The sequence below is a fragment of the Diabrotica virgifera genome, chromosome 1 (assembly GCF_917563875.1).
Source record: "Diabrotica virgifera virgifera chromosome 1, PGI_DIABVI_V3a".
Classification (NCBI taxonomy): domain Eukaryota; kingdom Metazoa; phylum Arthropoda; class Insecta; order Coleoptera; family Chrysomelidae; genus Diabrotica; species Diabrotica virgifera.
In genome coordinates this window covers 295,619,058-295,643,985 of record NC_065443.1, presented here as the reverse complement: position 1 = coordinate 295,643,985, position 24,928 = coordinate 295,619,058, and the positions used below count along the sequence as shown (strand labels likewise).

The window sequence follows — 24,928 nt, the reverse complement described above, 5'->3', positions numbered from 1 at the left end:
GTTGGGGTGTTATGAATAGGATCGTATCCAACTTGGTGTCTATGCATTTTGACGTTGCAACCCTGACAGAAATTGTGGGGTCATCTGTTGACTGTCTCAATTTGAATCAAACCAATTTTCCTATTGGGCTGGCTGAACAACTATCCCTATACAGTGATGAGCGAGCTAATAACCAGCAAAATAGCACAAAAGATGGAAAACGTATTAAGTTGTGAGATAAAAAGAAATGAAACTAATCGAGTTGGGGAATTGAGCGACATTAACCTATAAATTTACATTATATTGATTGGTTCCCACCTTTAGACGTATCGCACTAGTTTGGCAACTGCCACTGTCATAGTGACAGTTTTAGTTGAAATACTCCTTCGATATGGGTAAAGATGGGAAACAATCAATATATTGTAAATTTATTGGTTAATATCGCTAAACTAAACCACCTAAGATATGCAGACGATGTAGTAGTCATAGCATCAAGTTTTGAAGAATTACAAACCATGCTAACCGAACTAGCAAATGAATCCTAACAAATAGGTCTAAAAATGAATTTTGCCAAAACAAAAACAATGACAAACACACAAGACAATAGAAACGTAATACTAAACGACACCACAATAGAAGCGGTTAATGATTATATATATTTGGGACAGATGATAAAAATAAATAGGGAAAACCAAACAGTGGAGGTAAAAAGAAGGGTCAGATTGGCCTGGGCAGGATTTGGAAAATTAAAATGGGTCCTAAAGAATAAAAAAAATACAACAATACTTAAAAACAAGAGTGTTTGACCAGTGCATACTCTCAATTCTCACATACACATGCCAAACATGGACCTTGACTAAGGCAAACATGGATAAAATAATGAAGACACAAAGAATGGAGAGAGAGCAATGTTAGGAGTAAAATTGACAGACACAAAAAGTAATACAACTGGGTCAGAAATAGAACAAAAGTCAAAGACGCAGGCCAACATATAGCCAGGCTAAAATGGAGCTTCGCAGGTCATAACGCTAGACAAACGGACAATAGGTGGAATAGCACGATACAACAATGGAGACCATGGACAGGAAAGAGAGCAAGAGGACGACCCCAGATGAGATGGGGAGACGACATTAAAAAGATAGGAGGAACGCACTGGAAACAGAAAGCACTAAACAGAAGCGAATGGAGGAAACTGGGGGAAGCCTATGTTCAAAATTGGACGAATTAAAGGGCAAAAGAAGAAGATCGCTAAATTTCCCAACTCGACTAGTTTCATTTCTTTTTATCTCACAACTTAATACACGTTTTCCATCTTTTGTGCTATTTTGCCGGTTATTAGCGCGCTCATCACTGTATAAACAATGATGATACTTGATCAAGAAAAATTATAAATGCGTTAATAGGTATCGCCATCATTAAACACATCTTCCTGGTTGTATATCTCGATCAGATAATCGCCTCTCCTCGCAGGATTGCAGATGAAACAATGGCTTTTCCCGTGTAAAATCTGAAGTGGATTTGACGCAAATGAATTGGCTTCGTAAGGGTAAGAGGAATGTTATTGTGTCTCTAACGATGAATCATGTTTAAAGTAAATTGGGGTAATGAGCTTTGAACTTGAATGATTTCGCTTCAAACTTTGGTCTCTGTTAGTGTAAATTGAAGTCATTATAACATTCGAAGTTATGCAATTATGTTGCCTAACCACTTCGTTTGCAACCGCTGTACTGAGGCCTTATTGAATTCGTTACTTTTCATAGCAAACGTCAACAACCTAAAAGTTAAATAATACTTTTCAACTTTCGACTTGTTTTTGAAATGTCGCGTCGCGTCGGTTGAATTTAAGTTTTAACGAAACATTGGTCTCCGATGATTTATACTTAAATAGCCAATTGACAGCAAACAGTATTAGACCAGGGCGCATCTGTAAAAATATTAGTACATTTGGACGTTGAGAGGTGACTCAATTTTTTTTGCAGAAATTGCTTGAAAATAACTCAAATAATAATATTTGAGTTATCCTACCTCTCAAAAAGGTCCGGAACATTGTTTAAATAATCAAAATGTCAAAAAATTAAGGAAAAATTCGATTTTTTTCTTGGTTTTTTGATTATAACTTTAAAAGTATTCATTTCTGAGAAAAGTTGTACTGACATAAAAGTTGCGTAATTAAATTTTACATAATACAGAATTGGTTAAAAATTTAAAAAATAGTCAACCTTGTTGCAAAATAGCAATAATTTGGAAAAAAACATACAAAAGCAAGTATCCGCATTTTACGTTTTTCAACCATTTATGCTACACTTAGGACCTTCATATTTCACCCTGAAAAATTTTATAATACAGTAAAATAATACTGTAAATTTTATTAAGATCGGTTCAATAGATTTTGCAAAATAAATTTTGCAATCCAGCTTTCGTAAAAAAAATTAATTTTTTCAAAATGTTACAGGACTGAAAATAAAGCAGATAGCAAGTTGAAAATTTTTTTGCTTATAGAAGTGTACTGTACCTTTCATTTGCAATTTTGCAAAATTAAAATCGAATAACACCACGGTGTCAGGAATTTTTTTAAAATAAACATTATTGCTGCTACGCGCAGGACAGCGGATAGTTTGCTCTGATTGGGCATTCCAATGACCTTTGATAATAATTGATACATTTTAATTTTTATTACATTTTTGATATAAATAAATAAATTTGTGTATTGCAAAATAAAAACACATACTCTATCCTTTGAAATAACACTTTTATTAGCAAAAACTTTCTTTGTTCATATATTTTAACTTAAATAATAAAAGTTTATTATTTTTAAACATATGCAATTGTTTAAACAATATTTCACAAACAATAATAAAATTAGTTTGATTTTTGTGGAATTAAAATATTAAAATATAACAAAATATAGGGTAAGAAAATAATATATTAGATAAAGATTGGAAGAAATTTGGTGTGAATCGAACACCGCTGTCCTGCGCGTAGCACCAAAAATTATTGTTTATTTTAAAAATTTTCTGACGCCGTGGTAATTACTCGATTTTAATTTTGAAAATTGCAAATGAAAGGTACAGTACACTTCTATAAGCAAAAAAAATTCAACTTGCTATCTGCTTTATTTTCAGTCCTGTAACATATAAAAAAAATGAATTTTTTTCGCGAAAGCTTTATTGCAAAATTTATTTTGCAAAATCTACTGAACCGATCGTAATGAAATTTACAGTGTTGTTTTACTGTATCATAAAGATTTTCTGGGTGAAATATGAAGGTCTTAAGTGTAGCATAAATGGTTGAAAAACGTAAAATGCGAATACTTGTTTTTGTATGTTTTTTTTTTCGCAATTATTGCTATTTTGCAACTAGGGTGACTATTTTTTAAATTATTAACCAATTCTAAATTGTAGGAAATTTAATTTCGCAACTTTTATGTCAGTACAACTTTTCTCGGAAATGAATACTTTTAAAGTTACAGTAGAACGTCGATAATCCGGACGTCAAAAATCCGGACCGTCAATAATCCGGATTTGTATGTAGCAAAAATATCTGATCCTTTTAAAATAAATTAAGAACTTAGTTGCGGAAAACGAACCTCTACCGGAGTTCAAAAATATTTTATACATTTTTTTAAAAGCCCAAAATAGTGTCTGATGTTTTACTGTACCGGGTGTCCCAATAAGAATGGCTCTCGGCCATATCTCAGGAACCGTTTATAGCAGAGCTTTGAAATAAAAAATTTTATAACAAAAGTTGCCTCAGGAAAAGCCTGGAAATTATTTTCATAATTGTGGGTCCACCGCTAGAGGGCGTAATTGAATATCATAAATAAAAAAATCTAAATTTTACAAAATTCTCCTAATGAAGGGGCACTGGAAATCCGATTATTGTATTTTTCATCAAGTTCTGCGCATATTTGATTTAACAAGTTTAACTCTACCTTTGCAAATAAGAGGTGGGGGTGAGTGGGAACCTTGTTATGAAAAAATGGCTGTAAGTCCGGTTCTGCTAAATCAAATTTTGAAAACTGGGTCTTTTTGAAGACAGATCTTTTTCTTCAATGTAAGCGTGATAATTTTGAACCATCCTAATAAGTAATAAGCCAGGTGGGAGGCGTTATTTAATTTTTTTCAGAAATCTAGTTTTCTTTGGAAAATATTAAATACAAATATGCATTTTTAATCATACTTTATAAAATTAGATTAAATTAGCAATAGAATAGCGAAAACCGCATGTCGATACCTGTTTTCTATCTCAAGATATCTCGAGAAACGTGTAAATTTTATACATAACTGTTACTATCACCGGTAACCTACGTTAATGAAAACTAGTGTGCTGTGGAAAAAAACAAAATAACAATTTCCAGATGTCAACGTATAAAAATATAATTAATTAAAACAACAATATAAAGAGAAACAATACTATTAAAATTAAATATAACACAGAACAAAAAGAACTACTTAGTGACGACTTAAATATTCAAATTGTTGCCCATCATACACTACTCTAGAATACATTATCCAGAGAATACTAAACGCCATTCAAAGCATATCGAGAGCAGAAATTGAGACTGCTGTTCAATCTACTCTTGAAAGAGTAAATGTTTGCAACGAAAATGATGGGCAAAAATTTGAAAGTTTATGTCATCATTAAATAGTTGTTTTTATTTCTTTGTAATAGGGCTTTTCAACGCTTCTCATTTGTTTCGAGCCTCTGTCATATGCCGTATAATCCGTGTATAATATTAATATACGAGATATGAACGAGGCTCGAAACAAATGAGAAGCGTTGAAAAGACCTAATATACGTTGACAGCTGGAAAATGTTTCTTTACTGTTTCCATAGCACACTACTTTTAATGAATTTCGTTTACCGGTGACAGTTATGTTTTTAAATTTACACGTTTTGTAAGATATATCGAAATAGAAAAAAGGTATTAACATGCGGTTTTCGCTATTCTGTTGCTAATTTTGTCTAATTTTGTAATATGGTATTACAAATGCATGTTTGTATTTAATATTTTCCAAGGAACACTAGATTTCTGAAAAAAATTAAATAACGCCTTCTAGCTGGCACATTACTCAGTAAGTTGGTTCGAAATCATAACTTTTACATTGACGAAAAAGATCTGTCTTCAACAAGACCAAGTTTGCAAAATTTGATTAAGCAGAACCGGACTCACAGCCAGTTTTTCATAACAAGGTTCCCACTCACCCCCACCTCTTATATCCAAAGGTAGACCTAAACTTGTCAAATCAAATATGCGTAGAATTTTATGAAGAATACGACGATCGGATTTCCAGTGCCCTTTCATTAGGAAAATTTTGTAAAATTTAGATTTTTTAATTTTTGATATTCAATTACGCCCTCTAGCGGTGGTCCCACAATTATGAAAATAATTTCCAGGCTTTTCTTGAGGCAACTTTTGTTACAAAATTTTTTATTTCAAAGCTCTACTATAAACGGTTCCTGAGATATGGCCGAGAGCCATTCTTATTGGGACACCCGGTACAATGCTGCTATTATAAATTAATTACAATACAGTGTTTAAACATAAAAAAATGTTTTGATTAATTTCACCTCTAGACACTTTACTGTACAAGAGAAAACATAAAATTTTAAAACGTTTGTTGTACTTTAATGTGTATACTGGCCTTTTTTAAGGTAATTTCGATAATTTGATAATCCGGATGTGGTCCGGTCCCAATTAATCCGGATTATTGACATTCTACTGTATAATCAAAAAACGAAGAAACAAATCGAATTTTTCCTTCAATTTTTGACATTTTGCTTATTTAAACAATGTTCCGGAACTTTTTGAGAGGGAGGATAACTCAAATATTATTATTTGATTTATTTTCAAGCAATTTCTGCAAAAAAATTTGAGTCATCTCTCAACGTCCATCTCAAAACAGATGCGCCCTGGACTATATCAAGTTTGGTATTTTATAGTTTTGGCATAATATTTTCTTATTAATAAAACATATTCATTTTACAGATAGAACAGGGCATTTAGCACAAAATAAATGGATCTCATTTTATGCAGAAAAAAAAATAAAAAAATAAAAACTTCATAAAAGGAATTATAGAAAAATCTATCAAATACAACCGACCATTGGTCCTGGCTTTCGTAGAGTTTCGCAAAGCATTTGATATGATAAATTAATAGCATAATGAGAGCATTGGAGGAAAGTCGTATAGATTTATCGGTACTCCAAACTGATAGGAACATATACAATAATGCAACCATGACCGTCCGACTACACGAAGATACCAAATCTATAAAAATCAAACGAGGAATTAGACAGAGAAACACGTTATCTCCCAAACTCTTCACTGCAGTACTTGAACATGCTTTCAAAAAATTGGAGTGGGACGCCAAAGGAATAAATATCGACGGTGAAATACTCTCCCACCTACGATTTGCAGACGACATAGTTCTTATAACAGACAACTTAAAAGAGATTAGAACTACGCTTACTGAGCTAGATGCCGCCTGTAAAAAAGTTGGTTTAAACATAAATTTTGGAAAGACACAATACATGACAAATCTGGTACCAAGCGAAAATCCAAACGTCGACGTCAACGAAATAGCATTGGTCCATAAATATAAATACTTAGGGCATGAAATCCAAATTGCCAGGGACAAACAAACTGCTGAATTACAGAGAAGGATCACCTTAGCATGATCCGCATATGGAGCTCTATCAGACATCTTCAAGACCAACTTGTTTCCAGTTATGACTTACGGCGCCGAAACACTATCGTTAACCCAGGTCACAGCAACGAAACTTAGAGTGGCCCAAAGAAGAATGGAACGGTCACTACTTGGACTGACTCTCAGACACAGGGTCAGAAACGAAGAAATCAGAAGAAGGACAGGCGTCACATATGTCATAGAGCGAGTAGCATGGCTGAAGTGGAATTGGCCGGGCCATGTAGACAGAATGAAGGACGGGAGGTAGACCCAAAAAATTACAGTGTGGAGATCAAAGGAAGACAGAAGAAGTAGAGGTAGACCACCTACACGATGGAGAGACGACGTTAAAAGGATTGCTGGGAATTGGTTGCAGAAAGCCCAAGATCGACAAAACTGGAAGAAATTAGTGGAGGCCTATGTATGGATTTTTAAATACAGCACCTAGAAACTTACAACTTTTTGCATTATCAAAAATGAATAACCAGTTTCAATTTCGTTGCAACACGAAACTACAGTCGAAACTACGGCTGCAGTTTCGTGTTGCAACGAAATTAAAAATGGTTATTCATTTTTGATTTACATGTTTACTCTGATTGGAGTACGAAGGGAACCATTCTTGTTAGAACTTTGCCGTGCTGAGCAGATGGGACGTGAATTATAAATTGTAAAATTTCCTCATCTTCTTTAGTCTCAGCATCCGTTATGGCTTGCAAATTGTAGAAGCCTCGGAGGTGTAACCAGAGAAGGTTCCCATTGTTTTCAATCTGGTGGGATGTAGAATAATATTTTTGGTATTGTTTTATTTGCTATGAGATTGAAAACTTAGTAGATCTTAGGTATCGTAAGAATTAAACCTTTATTGGTGTTTATCTCAATATGTATAAAATATGACATTCCATGTTTTTTCCCTGTACACTTGAATTACTTCTTTACGTCGTAAATATTACACGATAAGAATTAAATAATAAGATTGAAACAATTATTATTTGCTTTTCTCCTTTCTTCTTTAAATTCACGGCCGAAACAGTACTAGTTTTGCGCTAGGTGGCGATACCAGCCATACCAGCGAAACTCACAGAGGATAGGCAACACTTTTCTCTTTAAATTTCCAGCTAAAGTGATACTATAGTTTATTTTTTAACCAGGAGGAGTAAACTAAAAAGACACATTCACACCCAAGAAAGTCACTAGAATAATAACCAAAAACATCTTCTTTTTTGGTTGATCTAGTCGGCCCTCAACGGTAATACATAAATATTGTTTAAATTAATACGTCGCTAAAGAGTTCCAAAAACAACTGATTTTTATATAAAAGCAGACTAACAATCTAAAAATTAAAGGAATAACACAAAAACACAAAAATCGCCGATATTAATTAACCTATGAAATGTCACTAGTGTCAAAAGTTGATAAATGTCATTAGTGTCAAAATTTTATAACAGTGGAGTAAACTTGCCTGCGTTTGGGCCAATTACAAACAAGCAATACAGCGCGGTAAATTTGAATCACTCCTCTTGGTTAAAAAACAAACCATAGTAATCCGCTAGGTAGGTGGTGATACCAGCGAAGCTCATAGCGAATAGTAGATATTTTCCTGACATCATCCTGAACACAATGCAAAACGTTTCAAGTATCTAGTGGTTTATTTAAAAATCGATTTATTCCGGTGTTTTTAGTGCTAAATGTCCTGGTCTATATGCTATTAAAAGTATATAAAATTCGGTTGGAATTTTATAATACTGTTATTAGCTTTGTCATTAAAAATCCTTCTGCCAACAATCGTAAAAAACAATAACAATACCTCAAATAATAACAATAGCTCCACAAATATGTATAAAAACAAAAGATTATTGCCATAAATTGATGGAAAAATCACCAAAAATATCCATTATTTAGAAATTCATTTATTGTAAACGCATTTACTAGGACACTGGCACAGCTACATGATAATTTAGAAGTGTATACATTCTATACATACAGTCCGTACAATATAGATACGGTTGCACGTCATTATCTTCGTAAGAGATCTAAGTGGACATTGTTGCCCAATTACAAATAATTAATGCATTTATTTTAATTCAAATATATCACATAATTATTGCGAAGTGAATTATACAACAAAACAAATTAATATTCAATGTAAATAAATAAAGACATTAGAAATAGAAAACAAGAATTAAGTTATAACCTTACGTTAAAGTAAGTAATAAAAACAATAAACATGATGACACAAATATTAAAAGAATAAAACCAATACAAATCTGAAGTATCAATACCGCAACTGGCAAATAAATGTTAACAATTTAGTGACTAATGTATGCCAAACTGTCACCTTTGTTCGATCTCAGTTAGAATGTGTAGGGGAGTGCATATAGATTTTCACTTCGGAAAAAATCAAACACGATGGAACTTTTTGTAATTTCATTAAGAAATGTTTAATAAACAACATATCAAAAAGTTCTACTCGAGAAGTGGGTGCTTCATTTTTTATTAAAAAAATGAACTGCGAAATTAGATGTTTTTTAAATAACTCCGAAAATATAAATTTTAGAAAAAAACTGACTTGTCCATTGCAAAATTCAGAAAATTTTACAAAAAAAATCTTATACAAAATTTTTTTCTAAAATTAAATCTGTAGCTTCTATAATTTTTTATTTTTAACGCTAAAGTCACCCTTCTCACAAACATTGGCTGTAAACTAGCGTACGGCGAAGTGTACGGTTGAGTTATTTTAATGTAATTCTTCAACTAATCGATCAAATGAAATTTTACAAATTGGACATGAAAGAAGAATAATTAAACTATCTTACGGTTATAATAAAAAGAAATAAAATGTATGGGCATACGTACGGTGTGGGCTGAAATTGAGACTTACATGAATTTTGTTTAAAAATGATTTAAAAATGTGTAACTAATACAATTTTTCTTATAAAACTCTAACTTTTGCACAACTTACCTTTCAAACATCTTACTAAACGATGTTTTATTCAAAAAAATCTCAAAAATTTAATTCAAGTGATACGACGTCTCAAAAAATATAATTTTTGAAAATTTCATAGTTTTACGTAATTAACACCACTTTAAGATGGTATTACTCAAGTTTGAACAAATCTATTACAGTTTTGTAGGTGTTTTTTAAATTAGGACGTAGTCTTTAAAATGCACTAAATTATTTTACTTTAGAAAAGAAATAAATTATTTCTTTTTAAGAAAATTAAGAAAGATAACAAAAATATATTTTTGAAAAATTAATCTGCCTTTGGATTGAAAAAATCCGAAAGGTTGTGGGTTCGAATCTCACCAGGGTCAGAAATTTTTCATTTATTATAAATTAATAAATGAATATAGTTTCTGTCCTTGTGGGATCGGTACTCACCGGAGGGACCGCAGACGTTCGGATACAATTAGCGTCTCTTTGCAAAGACAATGACGTCGACTTTGCAAAGTAACAAGACACTTACTCAACACACACACTACACATGACACTAGGTACCTAACTGTTCAAAATTACCGTACCTACCATGCCAATGGCCATTAGTTGTCGAGGCATTAGCTAAATAAAAAAAAAAAAAAAAAAAAAAAAAACAAAAATATAATACAAAAACCGAAAATTACCAGCTAAAAAAATGTTTATACAAAGTGATCAAAACTTTTTTCTGTAAAAATTTCCTAAAATACATTTAATAATAAGCTTCAACAGTAACAATTGTTCAACAAAACAATTTTTTTTAGTTCTTATACAGTATGTCTGCGTAACTTGGAACCTATTGATAACTTTTTTATTATCAGTCATACGAAAAAAAGGTATTCCTTATAAAATACTCTGCATCGTATATAATCTAAGATGCATTCATCAAATATACAATTTTATTAATTTTATACGAGGTATGTCAAAAAATATGAATTTCACTCAAGAGTAAAGTACCTTTATAATTCACAATATCGAAAATTGTTATTGAGAAAAGTTGTTTGGAATTAAAACATACGTTCCAGTGTTCAATTACATCCTTCTAATTAAAATATTGTGAATAATAAAGGCACTTAACTCTTAAGAAAAATTCATATTATTTACATACCTCGTATAAAACTAAAAAAGTTTGATATCTGATGGTTGTATCTTAGATTCTAGACCAGGTAGAGCATTTTATGAAGAATAATTTTTTTTTTGTAAAATTGATAATAAAAAAGTTTTCCATGTGGTACCTAGCTACGCAAACATACTGTATAAGAGATTATGTATAAGAATTTTCAAATTGTAATGCCATATTCGGATTCAGCATAACCAAAAACAAAATAAAAACATATTTTATCAAAGTAAAATGATGAATTCAACGATATTTTTAAAATTATATATACAAAAAAATTGTTATTGTTTAAAAAATTATTAAACAATTAGCGGCCAAATCTGCGAGTAGAACTTTTTACTTTAACATGTATATAAACTAACAAAAATAGTTTTAGAAAAATATAAGCTTGTTTGAATTTTTCCGAAACAATGCATGTTTTCGTTCTAATTGCACTCCCCTAGTGGTTAAAGTGTAATCCGAATAAGTATGTGCTTTATAAAAACGCTTAATTATTTTGACAACTGTCATCAAAGTACACATAACTTTCTGTCATATTCTTTATAGCTATTACGAGATGACTGCAATTTTTCGTTGTTTAAATGGTAGAGTAAGAACTTTTTATTTAAACCCGCCGTATCAGATTGCAAGAGTAGACTGCAGAACTAAACAATTAATTGGAGATAGAGAAGTTGTCGGTTTTGGCTATAACGGCCAACCAAATTATGCTGACAGGTTAGTAACTTTTTGTATAATTAAAAGTAACAATAACTTTCGATTTTCTTAATATGGTGCTATTTAGCTAAACAAAAATGCTTATTCAAGATGCATTTTACATCACGACAGCTTTTTCGTTCTCATTTATGACAGTTCTCAGATAAGTGACATTCGATACTTGCTCAAATTCTATTGAGTGAAGTCTACTGGGAAGTTCAAGCATATGCCTTCTTCCTGTGACGATAATGTTAACTTTTTCTACTGTAGCTTTGAAAATAGTGCATCTGCAGATCTACCGGAAATAGCAACACAATCACTAATGTCCACTTTACATCAACAATAAATTGAACAAGAAATTGACAAAGTTATTCAAGGCCAAATTTGACGAGTACAAAATGTATGGTTTGTAAAAGAAAATGAAGGAATTTGATGAAATAGAACAATTGGATATGTTTTATTTTGTCAATTTTCTTTTTATTCACGGCAAAATTGGATATAGAATTGTGTTTTGTATAAGCCAAATTTGACCTTGAATAACTTTGTCAATTTCTTGTTCAATTTATTGTTGATGTAAAGTGCACTTAAGTTAGTACCTGATAGCTTGTTTAGATTGTCGTGTAATTTAATTCGGCTTAAAGATCTATATACTTTAGTTATTTATAGTATAGCTTAAGTTTATTCTTTCCTTTTGTGGTCTTAGCAAGGTTTTTAGTGCCGGATACTCTTCCTGGGACAAACCTTTCTCCTTCATCTGAACTTGAAACCTACACTGATAGTTACTGAACTAATCAATCCACCCAGCAACTGCCAGAGGTGGAGTTCTGGTATGACAGATTTAAAAGAGAGAGAGAGAGAGAGAGAGAGAGAGAGAGAGAGAGAGAGAGAGAGAGAGAGAGAGAGAGAGAGAGAGAGAGAGAGAGAGAGAGAGAGAGAGAGAGAGAGAGAGAGAGAGAGAGAGAGAGAGAGAGAGAGAGAGAGATAAGGAGATCTACAAGGTAGCAAAGAAGTAAACAAAGCGCGCTGTAGCTACTACTAAGAAAAGATCGTCTGCACTCATATAAAGTATTGGAAACACAGGGGAACGAGGGGACAAAAAGATTAAACATCATTGCTAAAGCAAGAGACAAGTCATCAAAAGGACTTAGCTCATGTACGGCAGAATGGATGGAAAAAGTGTTATGAACTGATTCTTCTTCTTCTTACGGTCCCGTATCCTTAAGGGCGTTGGCCATTACATTTGCCCATTTAATCCTATTTGCGGCTGCCCTGAATAGTTCTAAGGATGTCATATTCGTCCATTGTCGTAGGTTTTTAAGCCAAGAGTTGCGTCTTCTACCTGTCCCTCTTTTGCTATTGATTTTGCCTTCGATTATAAGTTGTAGCACTTTATATTTTTGATTTCTTACGATGTGACCAACATATTATATTTTCCGTTCTTTTATTATAAGCATACGCTCTATTTCCTAGTGCATCCTCCGCAAAACTTCCGCATTTGTCGTAATGCTCATGTAGGATATTCTGAGCATTTTACGGTAGCACCAGAGTTCGAATGCATGGATTCTTTTTTGTGTGGCTTCTGTCATTGTCCAGGCTTCAACACCATAGAGCAAGGTGGAGAAAACATAGCACTTCTAGTTTCTAGTTCTCAATGAGATATCTAGCTGGCGGTTGCATAGAACTTTTTGCATTTTATAAAACACTGTACGTTACTCCAAGGTACTACGTACTAGGTTACTACGGAAGGTTACTTCCAAGGTACGTTATTCTTGTTACTCTTTCCAGATCTGTTCCGTCGACATTGACTTTCACCATTCTGTTTTGATGCTTGCTGATGACCATCGTTTTTGTTTTCTTTGTCTTTAATTTCATTCCAAATTCTCTATCTGCTGTCGTTACTCGGTCCATTAGGCGTTGCCGTGCTTCAGCATTATCTGCCAGAATGACCGTGTCATCAGCTTATCGCAGGTTATTTATACAGGGTGTCCCGAGAAGATTGGTCATAAATTATACCACAGATTCTGGGATCAAAAATAGATTGATTGAACCTCACTTACCTATATACAATAGTGCACACAAAAAAAGTTACAGCCCTTTGAAGTTACAAAATGAAAATCGGTTTTTTTCATATATCTAAAACTCCCAGAGATTTTTTATTGAAAATGGACATGAGGCATTTTTATGGCAGGAACATCTTAAAAAAAAATTAAAGTGAAATTTGTGCACGCCATAACAATTTTATGGGGTTTTGTTCCCTTAAATCCCCCCAAACTTTTGTGTACGTTCCAATTGAATTATTATTGTGGAACCATTAGTTAAACACAATGTTTCTAAAACTTTTTTGCCTCTTAGTACTTTTTCGATAAGTCAGTGTTTATCGAGATATTTTGAATATTTTTCGAATCCACCACATATTTTTATATGGTTAAATACGGTTATAGAGACCTGTTAATAATCTGAGAATTTATTTATAATTTACATTTTTAGGTATTTTTTAAAAAGAAGCTACATCTCGATAAAAGGTGACTTATAAAAAAAGACTAAGGGGTAAAAGTCTTAAAAACACTGTGTTTAACTAATGGTACCACAATAATAGTTTAATTGGAACGTACACAAACATTTGGGGGGTTTAAAGGAACAAAACCCTCATAAAATTTTTACGTAAATATATTGAAAAACAAGCCGTATCTCTATAAAAACTGGCTTATCGAAAAAATACTAGGAGACAAAAAAGTTTTAAAAACATTGTGTTTAACTAATGGTACCACAATAATGAATTAATTGGAACGTACACAAAAGTTTGGGCGGGTTTAAGGAAACAAAATCCCCATAAATTTTTTATGGGGTGAACAAATTTCACTATAATTTTGTTTTAAGATGTTCCTGCCATAAGAATGATACATGTCCATTTTCAATAAAAAATCTCTAATAGTTTTCGATATTTTGAAAACAATCGATTTTCATTTTGTAACTTCAAAGGGCTGTAACTTTTTTTATGAGCACATTTGTACTAAGGTAAGTTAGGTTCAATCGAACTATTTTTGACCCCAGAATGTGTGGTATAATTTATGACCATTCTTTTCGGGACACCCTGTATATTGCCCGTTTATAATTATATTATAATTTTATTATGAACCGATATTGAAATAAATCAAAGATGGGATGTTATATACTTTAGAAAGTTGCTAAACAAAGCACACCAGAGGAGAGGCAGAGGATGCGTAATCCCAAATGAGAATGTAATACCGGGGATAGCGAGAGATAAGGTTGTAGAAACGTTAAATAGGACGAAGAATGGTAAGGCAGTAGGGCTTGATGGAAAACCTGTATAGGTTTGGAAGGCTCTAAGAGAGGAAGAGGTTGATATTTTGCGGCAAACGATGAGTAAATATATGATGAAAAAAGGATGCTCAATACATGGAAGGGAGTTTCTGATGGTAATACTAATAATAAGTACCGTACAATAATAAGCACAGTATCCTGTGGGAATTTTTTTAGTAGTACCAGTAAAGTACCGTATAGCATTTTTTCCCGGGGAGATCCTATCGGGAAGATTCCGACGCCACTTGCATCTTTAACCCTGTTTGAACAAGCTAGTTTTCATGCTCATACTAGCCCGTAGGGACCAAAAACTTAACATACCCTCCGAAGCATGGTGAACGGCTCATAGGTATTATTTTTAGAAATGAAAATGTCGTTGTTGGTGCCGAGATTCGAACTCGTGCGCTCTGGCGTACTAAGCCTGTATCTTGCCGCTGACCTACGGCCGTCCACAGTGTGATGGTATCATTATACCGGATGTCCACTTATATTTTCCCCCATTTTAACTGCCTGTAACTTCTAAACGACTCAAGATGGAAATATGCGGTTTTCGCCGAAATGTTTTATTTTAGCAAAAGTTTTGTTTGAATGGTTTGCATTTTTTATATCGCTTTTAAATAAAAAATTACGGATTTTTGAAAAAAGAAACGTTGTTGACTTTTTTATTGAAACACCCAGTATATATTTTTTTGTAAATTGAAGGAACGGTCATTTACCTATCCAGCGATATAAAGTTTTTTAAATTCGGTTTTCAAATGACTGAGCAATTAATATCTAAAATGAGAGATGCAATGTGGAAATCACATAATACAGGGTGTCCCGGAAAATAGTGCGTTCCTTAAAGGTGTGGGTAGAATGCACCATTTAAAAGAAAACTTTCTTATAAACTTTTTTTCTAAAGTCATCTGTTGCCCCAAAAAATTAAAATAATGTATTTTACTAGAATTTACATTTGGCAACACGGCAGTTTTATTTATTTTGACACAGCTTAGATAAAAATATACAAATTGTAAACACAAACAGTCATATCATAATCACCTGTAACCCCAGAATAGGTACATCCTATTGTTGTGATATTGTCATGATTTCGATAGCAAGTATCATGATATTATGTTAATTACGTTTAGTGCAAGATTTACAGCAAGGCTATTTACCTCCAAGTAAAATAAGATCTTCAGAGAACCCGAAATTCTGTGTAAAGTGTTATGTGCAGATAAAGTTTATTTTTACGAATGGTGTGTTTAACTTTCGTGGTTGACAAAAGTATGAATTTGTGGGCTGGGAATATTTTTTATAATCATCTAATTGAACCATTCGAACTTCCCAGAAGATTGAATGGAGAAATGCAGGTACTCAAATGTTTGCAACATGTTCTATCGATGCTTCTTGAAGACGTAGCTTTATTGTAATAAAAAATTTTTATGTAAGTTAAAACACTATACAAACCTTATTTATTAGATATTTAATAAACACAAATATTATGCTGTTTTTCTATTACTGTTATCAGTATTTTATCAATGTATATTATGCCTATGATCGATGATTCATGATAGTTGAGTTACAGTAAAATTATTTTAGCACAGAAGGAACGCAGCGCTGCCGGCTGTATTTGCTTTTCTGTGGACATTAATCAAATGCATTAAAATTAATAAATTATTTTTTTGAAAACGGTTGACTTAACAAAAAAAATTTATTAGACTTTTTTGCTCTAAATGGTGCACTTAGCCCATACCTTGAAGGAACGCACTATTTTCCGGGACACCCTGTATAATATCAATTTGCTTACAGTCTGAAAAATGAAAGAATACCCATGAACGATCACATCAATCACTTATTTTGTATTTGTTGTCATTTTTTATAACAAACGTTTGTTATTTATAGAAAAAAAAAACAGCAAATACAAAATAAGTGATTGATGTTATCGTTCATGGGTATTCTTTCATTTTTCCGACTGTAATTTTTATTTAGTTATGTGATATCCACGTTGCACTTCTCGTTTTAAAAATTAATTACTCAGTCATCTGACAATCGATTTTAAAAAACTTTATATAGCTGGATAGGTGAATGACCGTTATTTCAATTTACAAAAAACTATACTGGGTGTTCCATTAACAAAAAAAGTCAACAAAATTTTTTCAAAAATCCGCCATTGTTTTCGTAATTGAAAGCGATATAAAAAACTCAATTCATTCAGACAAAAATTGTACTAAAGTAAAACATTTCAGAGAAAACCGCATATTTCTATCTTAAGCCGTTTAGAAGTTATAGGCAGTTAAAATGGGGGAAAATATAAGTGGACACCTAATATTATAATGTTAAAGGGTAATCACTCATAGTTATTGTTTTATCTATATCTCTTTTTTTATTATCGGTGCACTTTGTCATCAGTGGTAGTCCAAGAAATTTTATATTTTCGCACTAGACATGAACGAGTTACATAAATATACAAAATGCAAAAAAATATTAAGAAAAGGAAATAGTTTCTATTCGAAATCTTTATGGTTAACGACATTTTATATTACTTGCTAGGGAACACTATCCAATGCCCGCTATCCGATGGAAAGAAACAACTGCAGAAATTCTTCAATTACGAAAAAAAGAAGAAGGAGACTGGCATAATTTGACCACGGAGGAAAGGAAAAAACTGTACAGAGCCTCTTTCTGTCAGACTTTTGCGGAATTTCAGGTATCCTAAAACATTTTTTAAGATATTACCTCTTGCATAGTCTTCTTCCTTCTCCTCTTTATAAGTAATTCTGCTTGTTCATTAGCGGACTGATACTTCTATGGCGACGGGTGTATTTTCCTCACCAAAATAATTTTTTACCTGCGTTTGGAAGGGTATGTCATAATCCCACAGGTATTTTCCTCACCAAAACCGAAATGGTTCTTTCAGGTAGATTTTACTAAAAGGCATTCAGGGCATTTATCTACTATAAAATTACAGTAGGTAGCTATTGGGACCGTGCAAGTTCGGCAAAGCGACCTCTATTTCTACGCTCTGTACTTTTATTCGCACTTTTAATTATATTGGCCAATTATATTAGTCCTAGTTACTGGATAATTGTCAAGGCCATAGTCCAAAAAAATAATAAGAAGAAAAAATAAGATTCAGGTTATGTTATGAAAACATCAACAATTGTATGTAGTAAATAAAATGAGTTATTAAAATACAGTACTGCAAGCAAAATACAATTAATTAAATTTACCTTTATATAATAATTGCATATCATATCAATATTGTGGAGCAATATATAATTTTTCTGCTTCATTGACAGAAGATATGAAATATACGTCAATTTGACAATTTCAATTGACAATATGAATTATTTAAGATAGTTGCAATATTACTCCGCGACTCGCGCAGGGTCGTTTCTCGTTTCCCTTTCCAAGTACTTGCACACCGCGAATAATAATAATTAGTTAATTGATTATAGTATTTTATTTTTAGTGTAATTTTGACAAAAATAGCATGTTTAATAGAAAGTAATTGCGGTAAACCTTTACTGGTATTTGAAGATTTTATTTTTTATAAAATGAAAGTTTTAAGAAGTGAAGTGTTCTAGAGGTGTAATAAAACAACTTGTAGTGCGAAATTGTTTACTATTGGTGCAAATTTTACAATATCTCGAAGTAGCCTACACCATAATCACGAACCACATCGTCAGAAGATATATCTAAAAATTGTTTCTAACTCTTGTAAACGTAAATCTGAAGAGAATCTAACTGAAAAACCAGCAAAAATTATACGCCAAGAGCTTGCAGGTAATTTGACTGAAACAATTACTACGATTGATGTCAGTTACATAAGAAAATATATTTATATATTTATCGACGAAAAATGACGCCTGGTCAACCTCCTTCCAATATTGATGAGGTTCAAGAATTTGTGAAGAGCTGTGCTCAAAAAACAACCAAGGGGAAAAATTTTCTCTTTATAAACTGTGTCAAAAGTAAGATAATTGTATTTAGTTGTGAAACAAATATAAGACTTTTAGCCACATTGAATTTTATACAGAGAGGGTAAAAATTATGGAATAAATTCATTTTCTCTAAAATGGACGATTTTGGAAAAAAATTCCGAAACAGGTTGGTTTTTATGTTTAAATTAAAATTTTGTGGCATATATTTCATCCTAGTCAAGTTTGATAGCTCATTTGAAAGGTAAAATAATTCTCTATTCAATAATATAAACATTAACATCATTATTTATACAGGGTGACCAAAAAAATAATTTTTGAATTGAATTAATTGACACAGAAAGAAGAATGTAGGTATGTACTTTATTTAACACAAAATGCATTGTACTGCTGTCAGAGTAGCAAGCAGAAAAAAATGTTTATTTTACAAATAAACATTTCTTTTCACTTAAATTAAATCTCAAACAACCTCTCACCTGCTTCTTGGCAATTCGAACATTTAATTTAAGCGAAAAGCAATGTTCATTTGCCAAATAAACATTTTTTTCTATTCTCTGGCAACAATATAATGTATTTTGAGTCAAATAAATTAAATATATTCTTCTTTTTGTGTCAATTAATTTAATCCAAGAATTATTTTTTTGGCCTGTACAAATAAATATGTTAATGTTTATATTACTGAATAGAGAATTAAACACCCTTTCAAATGAGCTACCACACGACCCCTATTCCCATTTAAAAAAATTATCGACTACGTGATCACGTTCAGATGGATGACGTCACTAGTATGAAATATAGGCCAAAAAATTGTAATTTAAAAATAAAAATCGACCTGTTTCGGCATTTTTCTCCAAAATCGTCGATTTTAGAGAAAATGAATTTATTTCATAATTTTGCCCCTCTCGTATGTATGGTACATTTCTTACTGTACCACATCTTATTTGAAATTATTCACTAGTGTTGGGTTAAGTAATGGGCATTATGTATATGGGCATTATATCTTTATTAGATATACTGTTTACCGCCAAACAAAAAACAGAAACTTACAATTTTTTTATTTATTAAAATCAGAAATTTTTAAAGCTCTCAAAATTGAGTTTGGGGGCGTTCAAGTATTACGTAACGCAATTTTTGAAGATTTTTGACCCCGCCCTCCCCCCTATGTAATGCACCTTAATGGGGCGTTCACGTATTACGTAACGCAATTTTTGAAGATTTTTGATCGCCCCTCCCCCAATCAATCCTAGTAAAATTTTTGTAGATTTTGAAAAGGCTATACATAATGCAATCATTAAAATGTGTCCGAACACTGAAATACATGGTTCTAGATTTCATCTACACCAAGCTTGGTATAGAAAAATTCAGTCTCTTAATTTAACATCAGAATATACAAAATGATTCTGAAGTAGGTGAGTGACTCAAACAGACGTTTGGCCTTACATATTATATATAAAACCAGAAGACGTATCAGATTGTTTTGTGTCTGATTTAATGTCATGCAAACCAGAAAATAAAATTTTAGATAATATGTTGATTATTTAGTTGAAACTTATGTCGACAAAAATACCATATTTGTGAGCAGAGGCAAATTCTTCTGTTATTCGTACTACGAATGCTTGCGAATCTTTTCAGTCGCATTTTAGTTCATCGTTTTATAATACGCATCCATCCATATATATGTTCTTAGAATAAATTAAAGAATTTCAGATATATACGTATGTTAAAATTTAAAGTTTGCATATTGCTAAACCTATCAAAGATAAAGAAGTTAAACTGAAATTGAAAAATAACTGTAGAAAATTTATTAATATCAGTCTAATCAAATGAATTTTGTATGGATTTTGTAAAGTGTGTCTCTTAGTATAATAGTAAATATTAAATAATAATTTATACATTTTGCTTATTATCTACATTATAAACTATTATTATAATGTAAGGAATTTAATGTCTTTTATTCAGATTTTGGATGCTTTCATAATAATCATTCTTAAATTACATCTATATTTTCATTTTATTACCTGAGCGAGTTGGTGAGGAAAATACCTATCGGATTAATAGGAACCCTTAAATTTGGTGAGGAAAATACCTGTCGGATTATATGTTTTTACTGGTTGGTGAGGAATTTACCTCCGCCCTTCTATGGAAGGTTGTCGCTCCATCTTTTGCGCGGTCGGCCGATACTTCTTCTGCCGATTGGTGATTTATCTCATGCTATTTTGACCACACGTGCCTCTCCCATTCTTCTTTCGTGATTATTCTATCCATTCTTTTTTCTATTTAGTGTCTGGGATAGAGTTATTCGAAAAGGAACCAAGTAGTCCTGTCGCTAGTAGGGGTACAACGGCCTTCTTAATTCAGATGGACTTACCCAAGTTTTCTTTATGTATTTTGACCCGTAGAACACGAATTTTTTGGGTAACAGTCGATCCGGATGTCGATAAGATTGTTATAAACAAAGAACTTGAGGAATCACATAACAGCGATTTTTCGAAAAACAAAACCTTTTTTTGTATATTTTGAGCCATTCTAAGCAAAAAATGTTTTTATCATTTTTTTCGTAGGATGCATAGTTTTCGACATAAATGCGGTTGAACTTTCAAAAAATCGAAAAATTGCAATTTTTTAACCCGAATAACTTTTGATTGAAAATTAAAATAGCAATTCTGCTTACCGCATTTGAAAGTTCAAGTCAAATTCTATCGGCTTTGATTATTTTCATTGCTAAAAAACAATTTTTTTATTGTTAAACATATAAACACATAGTGATTGAATGATGTTTTCAATGCATTTCTAATTTGAAATCGAACGAGTAGGCGCGCATACAGACAATTTCTACGTATATTACGTACACTAAAACGCATGCATTTGGCACAGGAAACACTATGTAGGTCTGGATCCCGCGTATGAAAAAAAAGTTGATTAATAGCAAGCTGAAAATTTGTTAATAGCTTAAGGGTGTCTAGTCAGACAAACTTTGATATATGCGAAAACTGGAACAGGGGAAGTTTTAATTTTGGTACAGGTTAAAAATTTGGAACGGTCAGACCACGAAAACGGCACACGTATTTTGTCCGACAGAACAGACTTAAACTCTCCGAACAGAGATTAAACTCTCATGCAAAAATCAGACTGCTATTTATCACCAAATGGGCGTTTTAATGAGTGGAACATGTAGAATATGTCAAATGACAGGAATTATGACAGGAGATAAATAGCAGTCTGATTTTTGCATGAGAGTTTAATCTCTGTTCGGAGAGTTTAAGTCTATTCTGTCGGACAAAATAAATGTGCCGTTTTCGTGGTGTGACCGTTCCAAATTTTTAACCTGTTCCAGAATTAAATCTGCCCCTGTTCCAGTGTTCCCATATATCAAAGTTTATCCGACTAGACACCCTTAAGCTATTATCAAATTTTCAGCTTGCTATTAATCAACTTTTTTTTTCATACGCGGGATCCAGACGTAATGTGTTTATAGCTTTGTTTGACAAATAAAAACTTAATTTTTAGCAATGTAAATAATCAAAACCGATAGAATTTGACTTGAACTTTCAAATGCAGTAAGCAGAATTGCTATTTTATTTTTTAATCAAAAGTTATTCCGGTTCAAAAATTGCACTTTTTCGATTTTTTGAAAGTTCAACCGCGTTTATCTCGAAAACTATGCATCCTACGAAAAAACTTGTAGGACCATTTTTTGCTGAGAATCACCCAAAAAATACAAAAAAAAAAGAATGTGTGTGTACTTTTTACGCACGTAAGAAGTTATACTTCTATTACATATTATGTGATTTTAACGAAATTGATATAATGTACTTTAAACAGTTTATTTATATTTTATTTAAATATTAAACTAATTTTAATACTTACTACTTTTTTGCAAAAATTTTTATTAAGACAATACCAAAAATTTAAAAAAATAAAAGAATAAAACGCACACAAACACATTGAAAAATGCCACAAAGAAAAAATGATTTCTGAAGGATAATAATTGTTGGCAAAAATTTTAAATACGCATTTTCTGAAAAAAAGAATTATATAATAAATATACTTACAATCCTTGCTTAATATACTCACATATCAAATGCTTTCTTTAAGTCATCCCAAGCACGGATAAAGGAGGAGGGGGTCTGCAGAAAGGTTAGCAAGCTACTGATAGACTTTAAAACCATACAGCTCATAAAAACTCTTACATAGTTTAATATTTAATTATCATATACAGTTTACCGTGGTTAAAATATGACCTTCATTAGGTAAGATAATCTTGCAAATATGTTTTTTAGCTTACGTTTATAATTACTATCTGCCACTTTTCTCTACGTTACATTTTCAGTGTGGCATCTTTGATTGAATATAATTTGATTTAACCACATTATCTGTAACCTCTTTTAACTTCTTTTGCTAAGCTTGCACTAATCATACTTTTTACAATTGCGCTTTAAGAATGTATTAAAGGACTTTGTTGATTATTGTTATAAATTGTAAGGTTCAATTCTATTTTAAAATAACGTATTACAGCAGACCGAACTCATTGGACCGAAAAGCACTTTACCGAAAACTCACTAGACCGAACAGCATTAGACCAAAATGGTACGTACATAAACTAAAAAAGATTCCAGTAAATTATGCTAAGATTTTGTATATCTGTCTTTTTGTTTATTGTATTATTTTGTATTATTTTATATATAAACTGTGTAAATTGTTACTCTGTACAGTCTGATATGAAATAATTTGCATCCGTTAAACAAATTAGTAAAGGTAAAAATAAATTAAGGGTAGAGTGACGCTAACACCATTTTAACTGTTTCTAATAACCATCCAAATAACATTTAGTTGTAATTACATTAGTCTTTTTTCTTTTACTGCGACAAGTAAAAAAAAAAGAAATTACGGGTACATTTTATTTGCTTCAATTTGAAAAAAAAAATAAACAAAAAACAAAGCAAAAAACAACCTCTAAACTATTTTTAGAATTTAATTTTTAGTATTGTACATAATAAATTAAAAATAAACCAAAAACAAATAAAAACAATAAAATAAACAAAAAACAAAGCAGAAAAAAACAACCTCTAAACTCGCCAGTACTTTGTGCTCTCAGTCCTAAACGTGGATAAAGGGTGAAGGAAGGTTGATGTTACCCTTGCTAAGATTACAATCCTGTTTGAGCACCATGTATTATGTACCTAATGCTTTTCGGTCTACTACTGTTCGGTCTAGTGGGGTTTCGTTAAAGTGCTTTTCGGTCGAATTAGTTCGGTCTACTGCTTTCGGTCTAATGATTTCGGCCTCTTTACAGTAAACCGTATTACATAAAGGCATTTTTTATTTACATATTTTTAGGCTCCAACTGGCGAATGGAAAACAGTTATTGGCTCCGGTCTGATTTTCACAGCATTGTCTTTTTGGATATTCTACTTTTATAAGATATTTGTCTACAGCCCTGTTCCTATAACCTTTGATGAGGAGCATAGAAGAGCTCAATTCAGACGAATCCTTGATATGAGGAACGGACCAATCTTCGGCGCGGCTTCCAAATGGGACTACGACAAAGATGACTGGAAAAATTAAATTACATTAGTTTGTATTGTCATTGGTTAATCTTAAAATGTGTTTGATATATGTGTTTAAAATTGCAAAAGCATTGTGTTAAAAATATTAATAATTACAAACAAAAATGAATAAATATTTGTTTAATTTCCAAGACAGATTTCTATTATACAGTGATGAGCGCGCTAATAGAGAGTTTTTAGACCCTCTACTTTTTGACGTACGTTAAACGTAAAACGTTATACTTGTCATGCGCATTGAGTGGTAAATAAGGAATAACCTGTTTACTTAAAATAGTTTTTGAATCCTTTCAGAAAATACGCACACAGTTTCACGGTTCTTAGACATTACTACGGTTGCCTAAATCGACTAACCAATGAACATTTAGGGTGAGATTACGTCACGAGAGTTTACTGTCATTTGAATCGTAATATGATTTTTTTCGAATCCTGAGAAAATAAAATATTTTAGAAAAATTTAAACACAGGGTGCAAGATTACATTATTACCGAGGGCGGAAAGCCCCTAGAATAAACAAGCAGATTCTATTGAATGAAATATTTGAAATTAAATATCACACTTCTCTTTTATTTTCAGCCCTGTAACTTATTAAAATAAACATTATAGAAGTTTTCAGGGACTTTCAGCCCTCGGTAATAATGTAGTCTTTCATTCTGAGTTTAAATTTTTCAAAAA

The 24,928-nt window shown here is 32.0% G+C and overlaps 1 protein-coding gene across 1 annotated transcript; it reads left to right on the top strand.

The window, feature by feature from the left end:
* Window positions 1-11,241: 11,241 nt before the first annotated feature.
* Window positions 11,242-24,361, top strand: LOC114324236 (cytochrome c oxidase subunit 4 isoform 1, mitochondrial-like). Its single transcript, XM_050652126.1, has 3 exons — window positions 11,242-11,469; window positions 17,299-17,455; window positions 24,027-24,361. Exons 1-3 carry the CDS (start codon window positions 11,312-11,314, stop codon window positions 24,252-24,254), a joined length of 543 nt encoding a protein of 180 aa, XP_050508083.1. The 5' UTR covers window positions 11,242-11,311; the 3' UTR covers window positions 24,255-24,361.
* Window positions 24,362-24,928: the final 567 nt, after the last annotated feature.